This window comes from Tribolium castaneum, chromosome 8 (assembly GCF_031307605.1).
Source record: "Tribolium castaneum strain GA2 chromosome 8, icTriCast1.1, whole genome shotgun sequence".
NCBI classification, from domain to species: Eukaryota; Metazoa; Arthropoda; class Insecta; order Coleoptera; family Tenebrionidae; genus Tribolium; species Tribolium castaneum.
Window position 1 is genome coordinate 7091256 of NC_087401.1, and position 25293 is coordinate 7116548.

Genomic DNA, 25293 nt, shown 5'->3' on the forward strand with positions numbered 1-25293 from the left:
GCATCTGTTTAGTGAAAGTTTTCTCGTTTGGGGGCATAAAATCGGTTGAAATTAACAGTTCTGGTCAAAACTATAACGTAAATTATTTCTTTGAGACGAAATTTAAAGTTTTCATTAAGTTTTATACAAGTTTGCCCTATTCTAAGCAAAGGAGTAATCAGGATAAATTGCTTTTATCTAGAGTAATATATAATTTGCAGTTTTCAGCCAGAATAAGACGTTTTTAATCTTTTTAATGTAAGTTTTCGTGTTCAAAAGAAAGAATCGTCTAAAATAAGCAATTTGTGTCTAGACTGAAACGTAATTTAATTTTCTGGGCCTGAATAAGAGGGTTTCAGTTTCTTTGATGTAAGGTTTCTTGTTTGTAACAATGAATAAACGAAAATCATTGGTTTTAATCCAAACTGTGATAAAATCGTTTTTTAAAGGCGAAATCAGACGTTTTGTCTCTGTTCAGTGAAAGTATACTGGTTTCAAAGCATAGAATCGTTTGAAATTAACAGTTCTCGTCAAGACTATTACGCAAATCTTTAAAGTGATACAAAGAAATAATTTACGTTATAGTTTTGACCAGAACTGTTAATTTCAAAAGATTTTATGCCTCCAAACGAGAAAACTTTCACTTAACAGATGTCAAACGTCTTAGTTCGTTTTATAAAAGCGACTTATGTTACAGTTTAAACAAAAACAAATTATTTTCGTTGTTGTTGTGTCAAAATAATTTATTTCGAATGATTCAATGGAGCGAAACGAGTAAACTTATATAGGACAGATGCAAAATACCATATTACCACATAAATCGTTATTTTAAAGCAAAGTATTAGCTTTTGCACTTGTTCAATTAAAGTTTGCCTACTTCGAAGTATGTAATCGTCCGAAATATTTTTTTTTTCAAAACTATAACGTAATTTGTTCTTTTGTGCTTAAATATAGAGTTTTCATTACGTTTTATAGTAGTTGACTCTACTCTAAGCATAGAATCAAACAGAGTAATCTGCATTTGTTAAAACTGATACATAATTTGCTCTTATTTTCGAGAATAAGACGTTTTCAATATGCTTGATATAATTTTTCTTGTTTATAGCAAGGAATCGTTTAAAATAAGCTGTATTTGCCTAAACTGTTACGTAATTCGATATTTATGCATGGATACGAAGTTTTCAGTTTCTTGGATGTGAAATTTCTTGTTGCAAAAGGTAATACTTTGCTTTAAAACAACGCTTTATATGGTAATATGTGGTTTTGCATCTGCCCCATAAAAGTTCATTAGTTTCGAATCATAAATTCGTTTGAAATAAACAGTGCTGGTCAAAACTATAACGCAAATTATTTCTTTGAGACGAAATTTAAAGTTTTCATTAAGTTTTATACAAGTTTACTCTATTCTAAGTAAAGGAGTAATCAGGATAAATTGCTTTTATCTAGAGTAATATATAATTTGCAGTTTTCAGCCAGAATAAGACGTTTTTAATCTTTTTAATGTAAGTTTTTGTATTCAAAACAAAGGATCGTCTAAAGTAAGCAGTTTTTGTCCAGACTGAAACGTAATTCGAATTTCTGTGCCTGAATAAGGGGTTTTCAGTTACTTTGATGTAAGGTTTCTTGTTTGTAACAATGAATTAACGAAAATAATTGGTTTTTGTCCAAACTGTGGCATGAATCGTTTTTAAAAAGCGAAATAAGATGTTTTTCTTCTGTTCAGTGAAAGTTTACTCGTTTCAAAGCATAGAACCGTTTGAAATTAACAGCTCTCGTTAAGACTATAACGCAAATCTTTTGTTTTGTGCTAAAATAAGACGTTTTTAGTCAGTTTGATATAAGTTTTCTTGTTCAAAGCAAAATATTGTCGAAAATCAACCGTTTTTGTCTAAACTGATACAAAATTCGGTGGTTTGTGTCCGAATACAAAGTTTTCAGATTCTTTAATGTTAGGTTTGCTGCTTCTAACAAAAAATCAACAAACATATTTTGTTTTAATACAAACTGCAATATAAAATGTCTTTATAGGACAAAACATGATGTTTGGCATCTGTTTAATAAAAATTTACTCGTTTGGAAGCATAGAATCATTCCAAATAAGCTATTCTCGTCGAAACTATAATGTAATTAGTATTTTGTGCTAGAATACAGCGTTTTTGTTAGATTTATTAACAATTTTGTCTATTTTAAGCAATGAAACGAATAGGATTAGCTGCCTTTATCCAAAGTGATACATAAATTGCTCTTTTATGCCAGATTAATACGTTTTTAGTCTGTTCGATGTAAGTTTTCTTGTTCAAAGCAAAAGATCGTCTAAAATAAGCCGTTTTTGTTTGAACTGATGAACAATTCAGACTGAGAGTCAACAAAAATAATTTGTTTTAATCCAAACTGATACTTTTTGACCTTATAAGAGTCCTATAAGTGTCCTAGATACGTCGTTCTCGTCAAGTCTATAACGTAATTCGTTTTTTTGTGTCAGAATACGACGTTTTCTGTCTGTTTAATATAAGTTTTTATTAAAAATAATAATAATAATAATAATAACAATAATAATAATAATAATAATAATAATAATAATAATAATAATAATAAAAATAATAATAATAATAATAATAATAATAATAATAATAATAATAGTACTAATAATAATAATAATAATAAAAATAATAATAGTAATAAAAGTAAGCTTAGTTTTCTAAGCAAAAATGAAGCTTATTTTGTGTTATATGAGCGTTTTCTCATTTCTATGCAAGAAATCATCTGTGATCTGTGTTTTTAGGCAAGAAATTGTCTAAAATTAATAACTCATTTTAAAACTTGTATAAAAACATTTACTATACAAAAGTTAATAATAATAATAATAATAATAGTAATAGTAACAAAAGTAATAATAATAATAATACTTTTAATAAGGAAAAATGAAGCTTATTTTGTGTGTTACATGAGCGTTTTCTCATTTCTATGCAAAAGATCATGTGTGATCTGTGTTCTTAGGCAATCTAAGCCATTTTATAGTGTTTAGGCAAGAAATTGTGTAAAATAAATCACTCATTTTAAAACTGGTAAAAAAACATTTACTATACAAAAGTTATAATCGGATTTTAATAATAATAATAATATTAACAATAATAATAATAATAATAATAATAATAATAATAATAATAATAATAATAATAATAATAATAATAATAAAAATAAAAATAATAGTAATAAAAGTAAGCTTAGTTTTCTAAGCAAAAATGAAGCTTATTTTGTGTGTTATATGAGCGTTTTCTCATTTCTATGCAAGAGATCATCTGTGATCTGTGTTTTTAGGCAAGAAATTGAATAAAATTAATAACTCATTTTAAAACTGGTATAAAAACATTTACTATACAAAAGTTAATAATAATAATAGTAATAATGATAATAATACTTATAATAATGAATTTCTTTCTAAATTAAAGCTTAGTTTTTCTAAGCAAAAATGAAGCTTATTTTGTGTTATCTGAGCGTTTTCTCATTTCTATGCAAGAGATCATCTGTGATCTGTGTTTTTAGGCAAGAAAGTGTCTAAAATTAATAACTCATTTTAAAACTGGTATAAAAACATTTACTCTACAAAAGTTATAATCGGTTTTTAATAATAATAATATTAATAATAATAATAATAATAATAGTAATAATAATAATAAAAATAATAGTAATAATAATAATAATAAAAATAATAATAATAGTAGTAATAAAAGTAAGCTTAGTTTTCTAAGCAAAAATAATGCTTATTTTGTGTTAAATGAGCGTTTTCTCATTTCTATGCAAGAGATCATCTGTGATCTGTGTTTTTAGGCAAGAAATTGTCTAAAATTAATAACTCATTTTAAAACTGGTATAAAAACATTTACTATACAAAAGTTATAAGCGGTTTTTAATAATAATAATATTAATAATATTAATAATAATAATAATAATAATAATAATAATAATAATAATAATAATAATAATAATAATAAAAATAATAACAATAATAATAATAATAAAAATAATAATAATAGTAATAAAAGTAAGCTTAGTTTTCTAAGCAAAAATGAAGCTTATTTTGTGTGTTATATGAGTGTTTTCTCATTTCTATGCAAGAAATCATCTGTGCTCTGTGTTTTTAGGCAAGAAATTGTCTAAAATTAATAACTCATTTTAAAACTGGTATAAAAACATTTACTATTCAAAAGTTAATAATAATAATAATAATAATATTAATAATAATAATAATAATAATAATAATTATAATAATAATATTAACAATAATAATAATAATAATAATAATAATAATAATAATAATAATAATAATAATAATAATAATAATAGTAATAGTAACAAAAGTAATAATAATAATAATACTTTTAATAAGGAAAAATGGAGCTTATTTTGTGTGTTACATGAGCGTTTTTTCATTTCTATGCAAAAGATCATGTGTTATCTGTGTTTTTAGGCAATCTAAGCCATTTTATAGTTTTTAATATTTAACAAAAATTTGCTTTAAAAGAAAATGTTTGAAAAACTGAAATTAAACTAAATTAATTGTGTCTAACACTTTAGTAGAGGAAAAAAAAGAAGACATAAAAGTCACTAAAGTCTTAGAGTTGTCTTTAGTCGTCATATTAATAACAATAACATTTATAATAACAATACTAGTAGTACTAAATTTGCTTATATGCAAGCGCGTAATTAAGATAACAGTTTTTTTGTTTTTTGCTTATATCTCGAAAACAGATACTCCTATCAATTTTTACATTTTCACCAAAATTAAAGGTGATAAAATTTCCTACAAAATAGTTATTTGCATTTTTCATGTAGAACTAACCATAAGCGAGATATAAGTTTGAAAATAATTATTAATTAAAAAAAATGTGTTTTAACAAAAAATATCTTGTGATTTAAAATACACTTAATTTATTGGGTCCAATACTTAATTAGAAGAAAAAGGAGGTGACAGTAAATGCTGCATTTTCGTCTTCGTCTCAAACATTGAAAACTGAATTACATTTTTGTTTAGTAACAGTTACAGTTTTCTTATTGGTTTTTTGCTTATATCTCGAAAACAGTTACTCCTATTAAATTTTATCTTTCTTCCAAAATTAAAGCTGATAAAATTTCCAACAAAATAGTTATTTACATTTTTCTTGTAGGACCAAGCATAAACGAGTTATAGAGTTGGACATAAATAATATTTAACAAAACTTTGCTTTAAAATAAAATGCTTGGAAACCGGAATTAAACTAAATTAATTGTGTCTAACACTTTAGTAGAGAAAAAAGGAGAAGACATAAAAGTCACTAAATGTTTCAGAGTCGTCTTTAGTCGTCATATTAATAACAATAACATTAATAATAATAATACTAAAAGTACTAAATTTGCTTATATGCAAACGCTTAATTAAGGTAACAGTTTTTTGGTTTCTTGCTTATATCTCGAAAACAGTTACTCCTATCAATTTTTATCTTTTTTTCAAAATTAAAGCTGATAAAATTTCCTACAAAATAGTTATTTGCATTTTTTTGTAGGACCAACCATAAGCGAGTTATAGAGTTGGATATAAATAATCTTTAACAAAAATTTGCTTTAAAATAAAATGTTTGAAAAACTGATATTAAACTAAATTAATTGGGTCTAACATTTTAGTAGAGGAAAAAGGAGAAGACATAAAAGTCACCAAAGTCTTCAGAGTTCTTTTTAGTACTAAATTTGCTTATATGCAAGCGCTTAATTAAGGTAACAGTTTTTTGGTTTCTTGCTTATATCTCGAAAACAATTACTCCAATCAATTTTTATCTTTTTACTAAAATTAAAGCTGATAAAATTTCCTACAAAATAGTAGTTTGCATTTTTCATGTAGGACTAACCATAAGCGAGATATAAGTTTGTAAATAATTAATATTTAAAAAAAAGTGCTTTAACAGAAAATGTCTTGTGATTTAAAATACACTTAATTTATTGGGTCCAATACTTTATTAGAAGAAAAAGGAGGTGACATAAAAGTCGCTGAAGTCTTCAGAGTCGTTTTTAAATGCTGCATTTTTGTCTTCGTCTCAAACATTGAAAACTGAATTACAATTTTGTTCAGTAACTGTAACAGTTTTCACTTTGGTTTTTTGCTTATATCTCGAAAACAATTACTACTGTCAATTTTTATTTTTCTTTCAAAATTAAAGCTGATAAAATTTCCAACAAAATAGTTATTTGCATTTCTTTTGTAAGACCAACCATAAGCGAGTTATAGAGTTGGATATAAATAATCTTTAACAAAAATTTGCTTTAAAATAAAATGTTTAAAAAACTGAAATTAAACTAAATTAATTGTGTCTAACACTTTAGTAGAGGGAAAAGGAGGAGACATAAAAGTCAATAAAGTCTTAGAGTTGTCTTTAGTCGTCATATTAATAACAATAACATTAATAATAATAATACTAAAAGTACTAAATTTGCTTATATGCAAACGCTTAATTAAGGTAACAGTTTTTTGGTTTCTTGCTTATATCTCGAAAACAGTTACTCCAATCAATTATTATCTTTTTACTAAAATTAAAGCTGATAAAATTTCCTACAAAATAGTAGTTTGCAATTTTCATGTAGGACTAACCATAAGCGAGATATAAGTTTGAAAATAATTAATATTTAAAAAAAGTGCTTTAACAGAAAATGCCTTGTGATTTAAAATACACTTAATTTAGTTGGCAAGCGCTTAATTAAGGTAACAGTTTTTTGGTTTCTTGCTTATATCTCGAAAACAGTTACTTCTATCAATTTTTATCTTTTTACTAAAATTAAAGCTGATAAAATTTTCTATAAAATAGTTATTTGCATTTTTCATGTAGGACTAACCATAAGCGAGATATAAGTTTGAAAATAATTAAAATTAAAAAAAAAGTGCTTCAACAGAAAATGTCTTGTGATTTAAAATACACTTAATTTATTGGGTCCAATACTTTATTAGAAGAAAAAAGAGGTGACAGAAAGGTCACTGAAGTCTTTAGTGTCGTTTGTAAATGCTGCATTTTTGTCATCGTCTTAAACATTGAAAACTGAATTACATTTTTGTTCAGTAACAGTTTCAGTTTTCTTATTGGTTTTTTGCTTATATCTCGAAAACAGTTACTCCAATCAATTATTATCTTTTTACTAAAATTAATGCTGATAAAATTTCCTACAAAATAGTAGTTTGCAATTTTCATGTAGGACTAACAATAAGCGAGATATAAGTTTGAAAATAATTAATATTTAAAAAAAGTGCTTTAACAGAAAATGCCTTGTGATTTAAAATACACTTAATTTAGTTGGCAAGCGCTTAATTAAGGTAACAGTTTTTTGGTTTCTTGCTTATATCTCGAAAACAGTTACTTCTATCAATTTTTATCTTTTTACTAAAATTAAAGCTGATAAAATTTTCTATAAAATAGTTATTTGCATTTTTCATGTAGGACTAACCATAAGCGAGATATAAGTTTGAAAATAATTAAAATTAAAAAAAAAGTGCTTCAACAGAAAATGTCTTGTGATTTAAAATACACTTAATTTATTGGGTCCAATACTTTATTAGAAGAAAAAAGAGGTGACAGAAAGGTCACTGAAGTCTTTAGTGTCGTTTGTAAATGCTGCATTTTTGTCATCGTCTTAAACATTGAAAACTGAATTACATTTTTGTTCAGTAACAGTTTCAGTTTTCTTCTTGGTTTTTTGCTTATATCTCGAAAACTGTTACTCCTATCAATTTATATCTTTCATTCAAAATTAAAGCTGATAAAATTTCCTACAAAATAGTTGTTCGCATTTTTCTTGTAGGACCAACCATAAGCGAGTTATAGAGTTGGATATAATTAATATTTAACAAAAATTTGCTTTAAAATAAAATGTTTGAAAAACTGAAATTAAACTAACACTTTAGTAGAGGAAAAAGGAGATGACATAAAAGTCACTGAAGTTTTTAGAGTCGTTTGTAAATGCTGCATTTTCGTCATCGACGACAGTTACTGAACAAAAATGTAATTCAGTTTTCAATGTTTGAGACGAAGACGAAAATGCAGCATTTACTGTCACCTCCTTTTTCTTCTAATTAAGTATTAGACCCAATAAATTAAGTGTATTTTAAATCACAAGATATTTTTTGTTAAAACACATTTTTTTTAATTATTAATTATTTTCAAACTTATATCTCGCTTATGGTTAGTTCTACATGAAAAATGCAAATAACTATTTTGTAGGAAATTTTATCACCTTTAATTTTGGTGAAAAGGTAAAAATTGATAGGAGTATCTGTTTTCGAGATATAAGCAAAAAACAAAAAAACTGTTATCCTAATTACGCGCTTGCATATAAGCAAATTTAGTACTACTAGTATTGTTATTATAATTGTTATTGTTATTAATATGACGACTAAAGACAACTCTAAGACTTTAGTGACTTTTATGTCTTCTCTTTTTTCCTCTACTAAAGTGTTAGACACAATTAATTTAGTTTAATTTCAGTTTTTCAAACATTTTATTTTAAAGCAAATTTTTGTTAAATATTAAAAACTATAAAATGGCTTAGATTGCCTAAAAACACAGATCACACATGATCTTTTGCATAGAAATGAGAAAACGCTCATGTAACACACAAAATAAGCTGCATTTTTCCTTATTAAATGTATTATTATTATTATTACTTTTGTTACTATTACTATTATTATTATTATTATTGTTAATATTATTATTATAATTATTATTATAATTATTATTATTATTATTATTATTATTATTATTATTATTAACTTTTGAATAGTAAATGTTTTGATACCAGTTTTAAAATGAGTTATTAATTTTAGACAATTTCTTGTCTAAAAACACAGATCACAGATGATTTCTTGCATAGAAATGAGAAAACACTCATATAACACACAAAATAAGCTTCATTTTTGCTTAGAAAACTAAGCTTACTTTTATTACTATTATTATTATTTTTATTATTATTATTATTGTTATTATTTTTATTATTATTATTATTATTATTATTATTATTAATATTATTATTATTATTATTATTATTATTATTATTATTATTATTATTATTATTATTATTATTAATATTATTATTATTTAAAACCGCTTATAACTTTTGTATAGTAAATCTTTTTATACCAGTTTTAAAATGAGTTATTAATTTTAGACAATTTCTTGCCTAAAAACACAGATCACAGATGATCTCTTGCATAGAAATGAGAAAACGCTCAGATAACACAAAATAAGCTTTATTTTTGCTTAGAAAAACTAAGCTTTAATTTAGAAGGAAATTCATTATTATAAGTATTATTATTATTATTACTATTATTATTATTAACTTTTGTATAGTAAATGTATTTATACCAGTTTTAAAATAAGTTATTAATTTTATTCAATTTCTTGCCTAAAAACACAGATCACAGATGATCTCTTGCATAGAAATGAGAAAACGCTCATATAACACACAAAATAAGCTTCATTTTTGCTTAGAAAACTAAGCTTACTTTTATTACTATTATTTTTATTTATATTATTATTATTATTATTATTATTATTATTATTATTATTGTTAATATTATTATTATTATTAAAAACCGATTATAACTTTTGTATAGTAAATGTTTTTATACCAGTTTTAAAATGAGTGATTTATTTTACACAATTTCTTGCCTAAAAACTATTAAATGGCTTAGATTGTCTAAAAACACAGATCACACATGATCTTTTGCATAGAAATGAGAAAACGCTCAAGTAACACACAAAATAAGCTTCATTTTTCCTTATTAAAAGTATTATTATTATTATTATTATTATTATTATTATTACTATTATTATTATTATTATTATTATTATTATTATTATTATTATTATTATTATTATTATTATTTTTATTATTATTATTATTTTTAATAAAAACTTATATTAAACAGACAGAAAACGTATTCTGACACAAAAAAACGAATTACGTTATAGACTTGACGAGAACGGCGTATCTAGGACTCTTATAGGACTCTTATAGGGTCAAAAAGTATCAGTTTGGGTTAAAACAAATTATTTTTGTTGACTCTCAGTCTGAATTGTTCATCAGTTCAAACAAAAACGGCTTATTTTAGACGATCTTTTGCTTTGAACAAGAAAACTTACATCGAACAGACTAAAAACGTATTAATCTGGCATAAAAGAGCAATTTATGTATCACTTTGGATAAAGGCAGCTAATCCTATTCGTTTCATTGCTTAAAATAAACAAAATTGTTAATAAATCTATCAAAAACGCTGTATTCTAGCACAAAATACTAATTACATTATAGTTTCGACGAGAATAGCTTATTTGGAATGATTCTATGCTTCCAAACGAGTAATTTTTTATTAAACAGATGCCAAACATCATGTTTTGTCCTATAAAAACATTTTATATTGCAGTTTGTATTAAAACAAAATATGTTCGTTGATTCTTTGTTAGAAGCAGCAAACCTAACATTAAAGAATCTGAAAACTTTGTATTCGGACACAAACCACCGAATTTTGTATCAGTTTAGACAAAAACGGTTGATTTTCGACAATATTTTGCTTTGAACAAGAAAACTTATATCAAACTGACTAAAAACGTCTTATTTTAGCACAAAACAAAAGATTTGCGTTACAGTCTTAACGAGAGCTGTTAATTTCAAACGGTTCTATGCTTTGAAACGAGTAAACTTTCACTGAACAGAGGAAAAACATCTTATTTCGCCTTTTAAAAACGATTCATGCTACAGTTTGGATAAAAACCAATTATTTTCGTTAATTCATTGTTACAAACAAGAATCCTTACATCAAAGTAACTGAAAACATCTTATTCAGGCACAGAAATTCGAATTACGTTTCAGTCTGGACAAAAACTGCTTACTTTAGACGATCCTTTGTTTTGAATACAAAAACTTACATTAAAGATTAAAAACGTCTTATTCTGGCTGAAAACTGCAAATTATATATTACTCTAGATAAAAGCAATTTATCCTGATTACTCCTTTACTTAGAATAGAGTAAACTTGTATAAAACTTAATGAAAACTTTAAATTTCGTCTCAAAGAAATAATTTACGTTATAGTTTTGAACAGCACTGTTTATTTCAAACGATTTTATGATTCGAAACTAATGAACTTTTATGGGGCAGATGCAAAACCACATATTACCATATAAAGCGTTGTTTTAAAGCAAATTATTACCTTTTGCAACAGGAAATTTCACGTCAAAGAAACTGAAAACTTCGTATCCATGCACAAATATCGAATTACGTATCAGTTTAGGCAAATACAGCTTATTTTAAACGATTCCTTGCTATAAACAAGAAAAATTTTATCAAACATATTGAAAACGTCTTATTTTTGAAAATAAGAGCAAATTATGTATCAGTTTTAACAAAAGCGGATTACTCTGTTTGATTCTATGCTTAGAGTAGAGTAAACTACTATAAAACGTAATGAAAACTCTATATTCAAGCTCAAAAGAACAAATTACGTTATAGTTTTGACAAAAAAAAAATATTTCGGACGATTACATACTTCGAAGTAAGCAAACTTTAATTGAGCAAGTGCAAAAGCTAATACTTTGCTTTAAAATTACGATTTATGTGGTAATATGGTATTTTGCATCTGTCCTATAAAAGTTTACTCGTTTCGCTCCATTGAATCATTCGAAATAAATTATTTTGACACAACAACAACGAAAATAATTTGTTTTTGTTTAAACTGTAACATGTCGTTTTTATAAAACGAACTAAGACGTTTGGCATCTGTTTAGTGAAAGTTTTCTCGTTTGGGGGCATAAAATCGGTTGAAATTAACAGTTCTGGTCAAAACTATAACGTAAATTATTTCTTTGAGACGAAATTTAAAGTTTTCATTAAGTTTTATACAAGTTTGCCCTATTCTAAGCAAAGGAGTAATCAGGATAAATTGCTTTTATCTAGAGTAATATATAATTTGCAGTTTTCAGCCAGAATAAGACGTTTTTAATCTTTTTAATGTAAGTTTTTGTATTCAAAACAAAGGATCGTCTAAAGTAAGCAGTTTTTGTCCAGACTGAAACGTAATTCGAATTTCTGTGCCTGAATAAGGGGTTTTCAGTTACTTTGATGTAAGGTTTCTTGTTTGTAACAATGAATTAACGAAAATAATTGGTTTTTGTCCAAACTGTGGCATGAATCGTTTTTAAAAAGCGAAATAAGATGTTTTTCTTCTGTTCAGTGAAAGTTTACTCGTTTCAAAGCATAGAACCGTTTGAAATTAACAGCTCTCGTTAAGACTATAACGCAAATCTTTTGTTTTGTGCTAAAATAAGACGTTTTTAGTCAGTTTGATATAAGTTTTCTTGTTCAAAGCAAAATATTGTCGAAAATCAACCGTTTTTGTCTAAACTGATACAAAATTCGGTGGTTTGTGTCCGAATACAAAGTTTTCAGATTCTTTAATGTTAGGTTTGCTGCTTCTAACAAAAAATCAACAAACATATTTTGTTTTAATGCAAACTGCAATATAAAATGTCTTTATAGGACAAAACATGATGTTTGGCATCTGTTTAATAAAAATTTACTCGTTTGGAAGCATAGAATCATTCCAAATAAGCTATTCTCGTCGAAACTATAATGTAATTAGTATTTTGTGCTAGAATACAGCGTTTTTGTTAGATTTATTAACAATTTTGTCTATTTTAAGCAATGAAACGAATAGGATTAGCTGCCTTTATCCAAAGTGATACATAAATTGCTCTTTTATGCCAGATTAATACGTTTTTAGTCTGTTCGATGTAAGTTTTCTTGTTCAAAGCAAAAGATCGTCTAAAATAAGCCGTTTTTGTTTGAACTGATGAACAATTCAGACTGAGAGTCAACAAAAATAATTTGTTTTAATCCAAACTGATACTTTTTGACCTTATAAGAGTCCTATAAGTGTCCTAGATACGTCGTTCTCGTCAAGTCTATAACGTAATTCGTTTTTTTGTGTCAGAATACGACGTTTTCTGTCTGTTTAATATAAGTTTTTATTAAAAATAATAATAATAATAATAATAACAATAATAATAATAATAATAATAATAATAATAATAATAAAAATAATAATAATAATAATAATAATAATAATAATAATAATAATAATAGTACTAATAATAATAATAATAATAAAAATAATAATAGTAATAAAAGTAAGCTTAGTTTTCTAAGCAAAAATGAAGCTTATTTTGTGTTATATGAGCGTTTTCTCATTTCTATGCAAGAAATCATCTGTGATCTGTGTTTTTAGGCAAGAAATTGTCTAAAATTAATAACTCATTTTAAAACTTGTATAAAAACATTTACTATACAAAAGTTAATAATAATAATAATAATAATAGTAATAGTAACAAAAGTAATAATAATAATAATACTTTTAATAAGGAAAAATGAAGCTTATTTTGTGTGTTACATGAGCGTTTTCTCATTTCTATGCAAAAGATCATGTGTGATCTGTGTTTTTAGGCAATCTAAGCCATTTTATAGTGTTTAGGCAAGAAATTGTGTAAAATAAATCACTCATTTTAAAACTGGTAAAAAAACATTTACTATACAAAAGTTATAATCGGATTTTAATAATAATAATAATATTAACAATAATAATAATAATAATAATAATAATAATAATAATAATAATAATAATAATAATAATAATAATAAAAATAAAAATAATAGTAATAAAAGTAAGCTTAGTTTTCTAAGCAAAAATGAAGCTTATTTTGTGTGTTATATGAGCGTTTTCTCATTTCTATGCAAGAGATCATCTGTGATCTGTGTTTTTAGGCAAGAAATTGAATAAAATTAATAACTCATTTTAAAACTGGTATAAAAACATTTACTATACAAAAGTTAATAATAATAATAGTAATAATGATAATAATACTTATAATAATGAATTTCTTTCTAAATTAAAGCTTAGTTTTTCTAAGCAAAAATGAAGCTTATTTTGTGTTATCTGAGCGTTTTCTCATTTCTATGCAAGAGATCATCTGTGATCTGTGTTTTTAGGCAAGAAAGTGTCTAAAATTAATAACTCATTTTAAAACTGGTATAAAAACATTTACTCTACAAAAGTTATAATCGGTTTTTAATAATAATAATATTAATAATAATAATAATAATAATAATAGTAATAATAATAATAAAAATAATAGTAATAATAATAATAATAAAAATAATAATAATAGTAGTAATAAAAGTAAGCTTAGTTTTCTAAGCAAAAATAATGCTTATTTTGTGTTAAATGAGCGTTTTCTCATTTCTATGCAAGAGATCATCTGTGATCTGTGTTTTTAGGCAAGAAATTGTCTAAAATTAATAACTCATTTTAAAACTGGTATAAAAACATTTACTATACAAAAGTTATAAGCGGTTTTTAATAATAATAATATTAATAATATTAATAATAATAATAATAATAATAATAATAATAATAATAATAATAATAATAATAATAATAATAAAAATAATAACAATAATAATAATAATAAAAATAATAATAATAGTAATAAAAGTAAGCTTAGTTTTCTAAGCAAAAATGAAGCTTATTTTGTGTGTTATATGAGTGTTTTCTCATTTCTATGCAAGAAATCATCTGTGCTCTGTGTTTTTAGGCAAGAAATTGTCTAAAATTAATAACTCATTTTAAAACTGGTATAAAAACATTTACTATTCAAAAGTTAATAATAATAATAATAATAATATTAATAATAATAATAATAATAATAATAATAATTATAATAATAATATTAACAATAATAATAATAATAATAATAATAATAATAATAATAATAATAGTAATAGTAACAAAAGTAATAATAATAATAATACTTTTAATAAGGAAAAATGGAGCTTATTTTGTGTGTTACATGAGCGTTTTTTCATTTCTATGCAAAAGATCATGTGTTATCTGTGTTTTTAGGCAATCTAAGCCATTTTATAGTTTTTAATATTTAACAAAAATTTGCTTTAAAAGAAAATGTTTGAAAAACTGAAATTAAACTAAATTAATTGTGTCTAACACTTTAGTAGAGGAAAAAAAAGAAGACATAAAAGTCACTAAAGTCTTAGAGTTGTCTTTAGTCGTCATATTAATAACAATAACATTTATAATAACAATACTAGTAGTACTAAATTTGCTTATATGCAAGCGCGTAATTAAGATAACAGTTTTTTTGTTTTTTGCTTATATCTCGAAAACAGATACTCCTATCAATTTTTACATTTTCACCAAAATTAAAGGTGATAAAATTTCCTACAAAATAGTTATTTGCATTTTTCATGTAGAACTAACCATAAGCGAGATATAAGTTTGAAAATAATTATTAATTAAAAAAAATGTGTTTTAACAAAAAATATCTTGTGATTTAAAATACACTTAATTTATTGGGTCCAATACTTAATTAGAAGAAAAAGGAGGTGACAGTAAATGCTGCATTTTCGTCTTCGTCTCAAACATTGAAAACTGAATTACATTTTTGTTTAGTAACAGTTACAGTTTTCTTATTGGTTTTTTGCTTATATCTCGAAAACAGTTACTCCTATTAAATTTTATCTTTCTTCCAAAATTAAAGCTGATAAAATTTCCAACAAAATAGTTATTTACATTTTTCTTGTAGGACCAAGCATAAACGAGTTATAGAGTTGGACATAAATAATATTTAACAAAACTTTGCTTTAAAATAAAATGCTTGGAAACCGGAATTAAACTAAATTAATTGTGTCTAACACTTTAGTAGAGAAAAAAGGAGAAGACATAAAAGTCACTAAATGTTTCAGAGTCGTCTTTAGTCGTCATATTAATAACAATAACATTAATAATAATAATACTAAAAGTACTAAATTTGCTTATATGCAAACGCTTAATTAAGGTAACAGTTTTTTGGTTTCTTGCTTATATCTCGAAAACAGTTACTCCTATCAATTTTTATCTTTTTTTCAAAATTAAAGCTGATAAAATTTCCTACAAAATAGTTATTTGCATTTTTTTGTAGGACCAACCATAAGCGAGTTATAGAGTTGGATATAAATAATCTTTAACAAAAATTTGCTTTAAAATAAAATGTTTGAAAAACTGATATTAAACTAAATTAATTGGGTCTAACATTTTAGTAGAGGAAAAAGGAGAAGACATAAAAGTCACCAAAGTCTTCAGAGTTCTTTTTAGTACTAAATTTGCTTATATGCAAGCGCTTAATTAAGGTAACAGTTTTTTGGTTTCTTGCTTATATCTCGAAAACAGTTACTCCTATCAATTTTTATCTTTTTACTAAAATTAAAGCTGACAAAATTTTCTACAAAATAGTTATTTGCATTTTTCATGTAGGACTAACCATAAGCGAAATATAAGTTTGAAAATAATTAATATTTAAAAAAAGTGCTTTAACAGAAAATGTCTTGTGATTTAAAATACACTTAATTTATTGGGTCCAATACTTTATTAGAACAAAAAGGAGGTGACATAAAAATCACTGAAGTCTTCAGAGTCGTTTTTAAATGCTGCCTGCATTTTTGTCTTCGTCTCAAACATTGAAAACTGAATTACATTTTTGTTCAGTAACAGTTACAGTTTTCTTATTGGTTTTTTGCTTATATCTCGAAAACAGTTACTCCTATCGAATTTTATCTTTCTTTCAAAATTAAAGCTGATAAAAATTCCAACAAAATAGTTATTTACATTTTTCCTGTAGGACCAAGCATAAACGAGTTATAGAGTTGGATATAAATAATATTTAACAAAAATTTGCTTTAAAATACAATGCTTGAAAAACCGGAATTAAACTAAATTAATTGTGTCTAACACTTTAGTAGAGGAAAAAGGAGAAGACATAAAAGTCACTAAATGTTTCAGAGTCGTCTTTTGTCGTCATATTAATAACAATAACATTAATAATAATAATACTAATAGTACTAAATTTGCTTATATGCAAACGCTTAATTAAGGTAACAGTTTTTTGGTTTCTTGCTTATATCTCGAAAACAGTTACTCCTATCAATTTTTACTTTTTTACCAAAATTAAAGGTGATAAAATTTCCTACAAAATAGTTATTTGCATTTTTCATGTAGAACTAACCATAAGCGAGATATAAGTTTGAAAATAATTAATAATTAAAAAAAAGTGTTTTAACAGAAAATGTCTTGTGATTTAAAATACACTTAATTTATTGGGTCCAATACTTTATTAGAAGAAAAAGAAGGTGACATACAAGTCACTGAAGTCTTCAGAGTCGTTTTTAAATGCTGCCTGCATTTTTGTCTTCGTCTCAAACATTAAAAATTGAATTACATTTTTGTTCAGTAACAGTTACAGTTTTCTCATTGGTTTTTTGCTTATATCTCGAAAACAGTTACTCCTATCAAATTTTATTTTTCTTTCAAAATTAAAGCTGATAAAATTTCCAACAAAATAGTTATTTACATTTTTCTTGTAAGACCAACCATAAGCGTGTTATAGAGTTGAATATAAATAATATTTAACAAAAACTTGCTTTAAAATAAAATGTTTGAAAAACTGAAATTAAACTAAATTAATTGTGTCTAACACTTTAGTAGAGGGAAAAGGAGAAGACATAAAAGTCACTAAAGGTTTCAGAGTCGTCTCTAGTCGTCATATTAATAATAATAACACTAATAATAATAATACTAATAGTACTAAATTTGCTTACATGCAAACGCTTAATTAAGGTAACAGTTTTTTGGTTTCTTGCTTATATCTCGAAAACATTTCCTCCTATCAGTTTTTATCTTTTTACTATAATTAAAGCTAATAAAATTTCCTACAAAATAGTTATTTGCATTTTTCATGTAGGACTAACCATAAGCGAGATATATGATTGAAAATAATTAATATTTAAAAAAAAGTACTTTAACAGAAAATGACTTGTGACTTAAAATACACTTAATTTATTGGGTCCAATACTTTATTAGAAGAAAAAGGAGGTGACATAAAAGTCACTGAAGTCTTCAGAGTCGTTTTTAAATGCTGCATTTTCGTCTTAGTCTCAAACATTGAAAACTGAATTACATTTTTGTTCAGTAACAGTTACAGTTTTCTCATTGGTTTTTTGCTTATATCTCGAAAACAGTTACTCCTATCAAATTTTATCTTTCTTTCAAAATTAAAGCTGATAAAATTTCCAACAAAATAGTTATTTACATTTTTCTTGTAAGACCAACCATAAGCGTGTTATAGAGTTGGATACAAATGATATTTAACAAAAACTTGCTTTAAAATAAAATGTTTGAAAAACTGAAATTAAACTAAATTAATTGTGTCTAACACTTTAGTAAAGAAAAAAGGAGGAGAGATAAAAGTCACCAAAGTCTTGAGAGTCGTTTTTAGTCGTCATATTAATAACAATAACATTAATAATAATAATACTAATAGTACTAAATTTGCTTATATGCAAGCGCTTAATGAAGGTAACAGTTTTTTGGTTTCTTGCTTATATCTCGAAAACAATTACTCCTATCAATTTTTAACTTTTTACTAGAATTAAAGCTGATAAAATTTCCTACAAAATAGTTATTTGCATTTTTCATGTAGGACTAACCATAAGCGAGATATAAGTTTGAAAATAATTAATATTTAAAAAAATGCTTTAAGAGAAAATGTCTTGTGATTTAAAATACACTTAATTTATTGGGTCCAATACTTTATTAGAAGAAAAAGAAGATGACATAAAAGTCACTGAAGTTTTCAGAGTCGTTTTTAAATGCTGCATTTTCGTCTTCGTCTCAAACATTGAGAACTGAATTACATTTTTGTTCAGTAACTTAACAGTTTTCACTTTGGTTTTTTGCTTATATCTCGAAAAGAGTTTCTCCTATCAATTTTTATCTTTTTTTCAAAATTAAATCTGATAAAATTTCCTACAAAATAGTTATTTGCATTTTTCTTGTAAGACCAACCATAAGCGAGTTATAGAGTTGGATATAAATAATCTTTAACAAAAATTTGCTTAAAAATAAAAAGTTTGAAAAACCGAAATTAAACTAAATTAATTAAGACTAACACTTTAGTAAAGGAAAAAGGAGAAGACATAAAAGTCACCAAAGTCTTGAGAGTCGTTTTTAGTCGTCATATTAATAACAATAACATTAATAATAATAATACTAATAGTACTAAATTTGCTTATATGCAAGCGCTTAATTAAGGTATCAGTTTTTTGGTTTCTTGCTTATATCTCGAAAACAATTACTCCTATCAATTTTTATCTTTTTACTAGAATTAAAGCTGATAATGATAATGATAATGTTTTATTGATGTTATAAATACAAAGTATCTTACATACGTCACCAAGAAAAGAAGAGAAAACAAGAAAATACACTTTAACCGTTTACAAAAGCAGATAATAATAATTATATAAGAAAACTTAGTTAAGATGACATTTTACAAAAATAATTACTGAATTCATCAACAGAGTAAAATGCCTCTTGTAGCAGGAAAGATTTAACACAGTTTTTAAAAGCCTTGAACTCGAGGTTTTTATAGGTGTCAGGTAACATGTTAAATAATTTAATACAGTAATAACTTGTGCTGTTTCTAGTACGTGATAATCGCAGAAAATTTGGTCTGAGTAAATGCCGGAATCTGGTGGAGTATGTATGATCAAACGAATCATATTTGTTTAAGTTTTGATGAGTATATAGAAGACATTGCAAAATATAAGTGCAGGGAACCGTTAAAATTTTGAAGTTTCTGAAATATTGACGACAGTCACTCTGATAGTGACAGCCAGCAATAATTCTGATACATTTTCTTTGTATTTTGAATAATTTAGCTGTATGTGGCGAATGACCCCAAGCAAGGATGGCATATGAAAGAACACTGTGAAATATGGCATGATAAACTGATAATAAAGTTTTAGTCGATAAGGTAGATACCAACTGCCTAAACAAGAACAATTTTTTAGAAAGTTTAGTAACTAAGTAGTCGCAATGAGTTTCCCAAGTCAATCCACAATCCAGAAAAACACCTAACAGCTTAATATAAGAAGGGGTAATAAATGATTTGTTTAAGGAAAAAATAATTTCTTGAGTTTTGGCACAATTAACGGTAAGTTTGTTACCAATAAACCAGTCTTTAATTTTGGTTTCAACACAAGTTTTTATGTGATCCAGAGCCTCTTTTAAATCAAAAGCGCCATAGATAGTGGTGTCGTCAGCAAACAGTAAGAAATTAGTATCTTTAATAGAAAGTGGCAGGTCATTTATAAAGATGAGAAATAGAGTCGGTCCTAGGACCGATCCTTGCGGTACACCAAATTTAATTTCCATTTTATTGGAATTAATATTGTGAGCAGAAACGAACTGACATCTATTTATTAAGTATGAATTCATCAAACTAATACTTCTGACACAGAATCCATATGATTTTAATTTTTGTAACAATATACCATGCTCAACACAATCAAATGCTTTTGTTAAGTCCAAACAGCAAACATAGGTATTTTCCTTATTTTCAAAACTAGACAAAATTTTTTCACTAAGGTAGTTAATAGCTAGGGATGTTGAGTGATTGCATCTAAAACCAAATTGGAACTGCGAGTAGAGACTATTATTCTCAAAATACGAGTTGATTTGCTTTTTTAAAATAAACTCAAAAACCTTTGCTAAGATAGGCACTAGAGAAATAGGTCTATAATTACTGATGTCATTCGGATCTCCTTTCTTAAAAACCGGTACAACTTTGGAAGTTTTTAGAACTGCTGGAAATATACTTTCTCTAATACACCTATTAATGATTTTAGTCAAAGGAATAACTATAAGATTTACTAACGATTTTAGAATTTTTGAACTAATATTGTAGGCATCACAACTATTAGATTTCTTCAAATGATTAATGGCATCCCTAACTTCATTATAAGTAACTTCATGGAAAGAAAATCAAGAGTCAGTTTCAAACGATGTTAAAATATTTGATGTTTTGGGTAACGCGTTAATTGTATTGGCAGCAATGTTAGTGAAATAGTTATTGATAGTGTCAGGCGACAGATTCGTAGGCAATTTAACAGAATTTTTTCTCTTTGTGTTGACAATATCCCACAATGCTTTTTGTTTGTTAGGGACGTTGTTGATCATGTTATCATGAAATTTAACTATAGCTTTTGCAATTTCACTGCGATAGAATTTTCTGAAATCAGTGTAAACCTCTTTATCAATAATCTGTTTGTTTTGAAGTTGAAAAAGCAGAGTTTGCATGTTACGTAAAGATCGCAAATTGTCATTAAACCAATTTTTTGATGCTCGAGTGGATAAAATTTTTTCAGGAAAACAAATAGATACATAATGTACTAGAATACTGTTAAATTGAGTAAATAAGTCTTCAACATCATTGTTAGTATTGTTGATAAAATCCCAGTTGATATTTTCAATAAAGTTATATAGGTGGAATAATCCTAAAGCAGTTATAGGTCTATATTTGGTATTAGAACTTTCATTTGCCACTAGAGACGAAGTAGGAACAAAGACACTCATACATACACCACAATGATCAGATAATCCTGGATCATGAGTTGTTACTTGATAATCATTGATTTGAAAGTTAGTGAAAATGTTATCTAGGCAGGAATTTCCTCGAGTTGGAGTAAAAACAGTTGAGTATAAACCATATGAAAGAAAAGTATTAACCAAAGCAACAGCAAGCTTATCCGAAGTGCCAAATTTCACATTGAAATCGCCTGTTACAATAATTTTATTATTGGTTTTGGTTAAAGACGAAAGCATTAAATTTAATTTTTTCAAAAAAACATCAAAATTCCCCGAAGGTGAACGATACAATGTAACTACATTTAAGTAGTCATTTAATAAACATCCAGAAACTTCAAAATCAAACTCAATATTATCAAAACTCAAAGATTTGCAATGAGTCATGGAATTATGAACAAAAATACTTACTCCACCATGATAGCGCAAAGTTCTGCAAAAGCTAGAAACTGTACAATAATTTCCTAATTTAAGAACCTCGATTTCATTAGCCGTCATCCAATGCTCATTGATACATAGTACTTCAAAAGGGCCATCGGACAGCAAAAAGGCTTCTAGATCTAAAATTTTGTTTTTTAAGCTTTGAATATTAAGGTGATATAAATTTAACACAGTTACGCCACTACACTCTGGTTTGGTGGATTGTTGTTTTGGGGGCGCCTGAAGAAAAAACGATTTATAGTAACTCCACAGGGCCAGATGGAAGAATTCATGACTTGCTCAAGTTCTCCTAGTGGCACAGATAGCTTGAATGACGAGTATAGGGTTGGATTTTTCGATTGTAGTCTTTCGCAGTTTGCTTTGGACACATGGGGCTTGATATAGTCCAGGATATTCTCGACCTTGGTGTCCGGATCTAATCTAGACAAGTGAAGATGAGCTGATTTAGGAACGCTTTTAAAACAGTACTGGCTGATGAGCCAATCATTGGTTTTTTTCTAGAAGCTCCCGAGATCGGTTTAGTTGCTTGTAAGCTCTGTGGGGCCACTTTGGTAGACGCGGATGCCTTCTTTTTTTTGTTTTGGACCAGAATGAAGCCGTCCTCTTTATCACTCTGCGGCGTTTTTGTGTTGGTATCAGCGGTAGAGACTCCGGAAGTTGAAGGAATTGTTACTTGTAATGTGGGAGGAAATGTTCTGTCCCTATTTTTTGTCAGGTTTTTGGAATTTGGCAAACCCTTATCCATCATCGTCGCAGGACGTTGCAAGTTGAAAGGTACTTTCGGAGGTTCATCGCTGTTGATAAGCCAGGCTTGTTTACCTGCATTCACTTTTTCGCGAACTTCTCTTCCATTATCGCGATCGTTTTTAAGTTGGCCTTCAATTACCTCTCTGAGCGCTGCATTGACTTTAAGAAGGTGGATTTTTTCATCTAATTCCTTGATGATTACATCTTTGTGATCGATAATTGTCTTGAGGTACTTGATTTCGTTCCTGAGGGAGCTAAACGTATCTTCACTTTGAGCAAGAGATTCGCAATCACTAATTTCGCCGGTATCACTCACAGCACAACAGTTAACTTCGTTATCGTTTATAAACTTGGCTTTTTTTATAAGCTTAGCACAACTTGTATGATAATTGGCTCCACATGTAATACATTTGGGGCCACTGTTAGTTTGCTTTTTACATTTCTTGCAGAGAGCCTGCCCGGATGCGTCTGCACCGTCAGACATCGCGCTCGCTTTTTCAAAATTTTCTACAAAATAGTTATTTGCATTTTTCATGTAGGACTAACCATAAGCGAGATATAAGTTTGAAAATAATTAATATTTAAAAAAAATGCATTAACAGAAAATGTCTTGTGATTTAAAATACACTTAATTTATTAGGTCCAATACTTTATTAGAAGAAAAAGGAGGTGACATTAAAGACTCTGAAGTCTTCAGAGTCGATTTTAAATGCTGCATTTTCGTCTTTGCCTCAAACATTGAAAACTAAATTACATTTTTGTTCAGTAACAGTTACAGTTTTCTTATTGGTTTTTTGCTTGTATCTCGAAAACAGTTACTTCTATCAATTTTTATCTTTCTTTCAAAATTAAAGCTGATAAAATTTCCTACAAAATAGTTATTTACATTTTTCTTGTAGGACCAACCATAAGCGTGTTATAGAGTTGGATATAAATAATATTTAACAAAAACTTGCTTTAAAATAAAATGTTTGAAAAACTAATATTAAACTAAATTAATTGTGTCCAACACTTTAGTAGAGGGAAAAAGAGAAGACATAAAAGTCACTAAAGGTTTCAAAGTTGTCTATAATCGTCATATTAATAACAATAACATTAATAATAATAATACTAATAGTACTAAATTTGCTTATATGCAAACGATTAATTAAGGTAACAGTTTTTTGGTTTCTTGCTTATATCTCGAAAACAGTTACTCCTATCAATTTTTATCTTTTTACTAAAATTAAAGCTGATAAAATTTCCTACAAAATAGTTATTTGCATTTTTCATGTAGGACTAACCATAAGCGAGATATAAGCTTGAAAATAATCAATATTTAAAAAAAGTGCTTTAACAGAAAATGTCTTGTGATTTAAAATACACTTAATTTATTGGGTCCAATACTTTATTAGAAGAAAAAGGAGGTGACATAAAAGTCACCAAAGTCTTCAGAGTTGTTTTTAGTACTAAATTTGCTTATATGCAAGCCCTTAATTAAAGTAACAGTTTTTTGGTTTCTTGCTTATATCTCGAAAACAGTTACTCCTATCAATTTTTATCTTTTTACTAAAATTAAAGCTGATAAATTTTCTACAAAATAGTTATTTACATTTTTCATGTAGGACTAACCATAAGCGAGATATAAGTTTAAAAATTATTAATATTTAAAAAAAAATTGCTCTAACAGAAAATGTCTTGTGATTTAAAATACACTTAATTTATTGGGTCCAATACTTTATTAGAAGAAATAGGAGGTGACATAAAAGTCGCTGATTTCTTCAGAGTCGTTTTTAAATGCTGCATTTTCGTCTTCGTCTCAATCATTGAAAACTGAATTTCATTTTTATTCAGTAACTGTAACAGTTTTCACTTTGGTTTTTTGCTTATATCTCGAAAACAGTTACTCCTATCAATTTTGATCCTTCTTTCAAAATTAAAGCTGATAAAATTTCCTACAAAATAGTTATTTGCATTTCTTTTGTAAGACCAACCATAAGCGAGTTATAGAGTTGGATATAAATAATCTTTAACAAAAATTTGCTTTAAAATAAAATGTTTGAAAAACCGAAATTAAACTAATATAATTGTGTCTAACACTTTAGTAGAGGAAAATGGAAAAAACATAAAAGTCACTAAAGGTTTCAGAGTTGTCTTTAGTTCTCATATTAATAACAATAACATTAATAATAATAATACTAATAGTACTAAATTTGCTTACATGCAAACGCTTAATTCAGGTAACAGTTTTTTGGTTCCTTGCTTATAGCTCGAATACAGTTACTCCTATAAATTTGACTAATCATAAGCGAAATATAAGTTTGAAAATAGTTAATATTTAAAAAAAGTGCTTTAACAGAAAATGTCTTGTGATTTAAAATACACTTAATTTATTGGGTCCAATACTTAATTAGAAGAAAAACTAGGTGACATAAAAGTCACTGAAGTCTTCAGAGTCGTTTTTAAATGCTGCATTTTCGTCTTCGTCTCAAACATTGAAAACTGAATTACATTTTTGTTCAGTAACTGTAACAGTTTTCACTTTGGTTTTTTGCTTATATCTCGATAACAGTTACTCCTATCAATTTTGATCTTTCTTTCAAAATTAAAGCTGATAAA

The 25293-nt window shown here is 26.2% G+C and overlaps 1 protein-coding gene and 1 long non-coding RNA gene across 3 annotated transcripts; one reads left to right on the forward strand and one right to left on the reverse strand.

Annotated features, from left to right (window-relative positions):
• Positions 1 to 19265: 19265 nt before the first annotated feature.
• Positions 19266 to 20077, forward strand: LOC135266981 (uncharacterized). The gene is made up of 2 exons (XR_010335206.1): positions 19266 to 19520; positions 19569 to 20077. It is a non-coding gene; the product is annotated as an uncharacterized LOC135266981 (long non-coding RNA).
• A 1793-nt stretch (positions 20078 to 21870) lies between these two features.
• On the reverse strand, positions 21871 to 23182 carry LOC135267005 (uncharacterized). Of its 2 annotated transcripts, none has more exons than XR_010335234.1 (2): positions 22417 to 23182; positions 21871 to 22368 (listed from the first exon to the last, which is right to left on the reverse strand). XR_010335234.1 is itself a non-coding variant. In XM_064358523.1 (2 exons), exons 1-2 carry the CDS (start codon positions 23177 to 23179, stop codon positions 22122 to 22124), a joined length of 1005 nt encoding a protein of 334 aa, XP_064214593.1. In that variant the 5' UTR covers positions 23180 to 23182; the 3' UTR covers positions 21871 to 22121. The 2 variants fall into 2 exon arrangements, 1 of the variants encoding a protein (XP_064214593.1); XM_064358523.1 differs by having other exon boundaries at positions 21871 to 22363.
• Between the last annotated feature and the right edge of the window lie 2111 nt (positions 23183 to 25293).

Excerpts from the sequence above, each read along its gene's own strand:
- LOC135267005 (XM_064358523.1), bottom strand. The coding sequence starts at position 23,179 with ATGTCTGACGGTGCAGACGCATCCGGGCAGGCTCTCTGCAAGAAATGT. Across the intron at positions 22,364-22,416 it reads AATGATTGGCTCATCAGCCA|ATCCGGACACCAAGGTCGAG; the intron begins GTACTGTTTTAA and ends TGTCTAGATTAG.